This window comes from Emiliania huxleyi (assembly GCF_000372725.1).
Source record: "Emiliania huxleyi CCMP1516 chromosome Unknown EMIHUscaffold_1615, whole genome shotgun sequence".
Taxonomy (NCBI): domain Eukaryota; phylum Haptophyta; order Isochrysidales; family Noelaerhabdaceae; genus Emiliania; species Emiliania huxleyi.
The window spans coordinates 3,696-5,112 of NW_005200964.1; the positions used below are offsets into that span (position 1 = coordinate 3,696).

Genomic DNA, 1,417 nt, shown 5'->3' on the forward strand with positions numbered 1-1,417 from the left:
GTCGCCAGTGCACGGAGCTAAGTGCCTCGCCGTCCTCGCAGGAGTCGCTTAGGCGGCTCCCGTGGTGTACGTGTGTTAGTGCCAGTGCGCGCCAGTCCCGTGCCTAGACCCTAGTGTCGTGTGAGAGAGTTTGGTTGTAAAATTCTTTCTTGAAGCGCGAACGAAGGCCAAGAAGGCCAAAAATGTGTTTGCCCCGGGCGGCTGCTGCCCAAAGGCCCTAGCCGCTCCTAAGTGTCGTCAGTCCGCCGCCCGCGCGTGCTCGCTCGTCAGGAGCTCTCTCTGTGAGTGCGGTTCTGATTGATTGTGGATGTGAACAGAAAGAATTTCCTTTCTTAAAAAATTCTTCGCCCGCGGTGCGCCAGACAACCACAACCAACATATCACAGGTGTGGGGCCCAGAATTTCACGCCACCCCCTGGAGGAAGAGAGCTTTATAACGGACTCAAATAGATAGATAGATAGGAAGGCGAAACACAGATCACAGTCCGACCAACGACTGGGACACCAACGCGGTATGGGTGGACGCAAGGACGGGCGATGACGGTCACACAGGAGCGACACACAGAACCACAAGACAAGACACTCAGCCAACGGGGCGGCTGCCACACATCCTGAGCGAACTTCCCTAGTCACCCGCGGCCGGACGGACTCCATCCGGCACGCGTCGCTGGGCGCTCAGAGCTGCGTCCCCTGCTCGCCACCCCGACGCCCAAGGCGCCCGAGCGAACGACAGGCGGCACGCGAAGACTGGTTGCAATCCCGCCTCAAACACTGGGTTCTGGAATGTCGCGATCCTCGAAAAACAAACTTGATGCCGTTTCGCGCCACTGGGCTGCAGTATCGGAGCTCCTCCAGCAGCAGCAGCATGGCCGATCTCGACGACGACGTTGAGTTCACCGGCTCGACCGGCACGAACCCTCTCCGCGACATGCCGCACATGCGGCACGACTGCCTCGTCCACCCGTGGCCGCGGCCGGCGACAGCGCAGTCGTGTGCTGAGTGCTGTGCCAAGTGCTTCTGCTACGTCTGCGACGGGCCTGCGAGCGAGTGCAAGCTTTGGGACGAACACTGCCTCGCCGACGGCTCGGCAGAGTGGGTTCGCAAGCGCGCGCAGGCGAAGCGAAAGCGCGAGGCTGCGCAGCGTGCCCAAGCCGCCGGCCGGCAGGTGGACTCGGCGGAGGCAGTGCGGCAGCGCTTCGCGGCCGCGGCGGACACTGACGACGGCGGGGCGCCACAGCCGGCGCCAGACGGCGCCGACGCCGGCAGACCGACCAGGGACGAGGCCGAGGTCGAGGATGAAGAGTCGGAGGAGACGTTTGCGACCTATGCTCCATGCCACTTTGCCCGTGGGCAGCCGCACCCGGAGCTGGTCGTCGAGACGACCTCTCTTTCCTTTGCCGAGCCGCCCCCAATCAGC

General features: G+C 63.2%; 1 protein-coding gene across 1 annotated transcript; it reads left to right on the forward strand.

Annotated features, from left to right (window-relative positions):
• Positions 1 to 865: 865 nt before the first annotated feature.
• Positions 866 to 1,369, forward strand: EMIHUDRAFT_122933 (hypothetical protein; the record flags this gene model as incomplete). Its single annotated transcript, XM_005785298.1, has 1 exon — positions 866 to 1,369. A coding segment is annotated over one exon (504 nt), but the record flags the coding sequence as incomplete, so codon positions are not given.
• Positions 1,370 to 1,417: the final 48 nt, after the last annotated feature.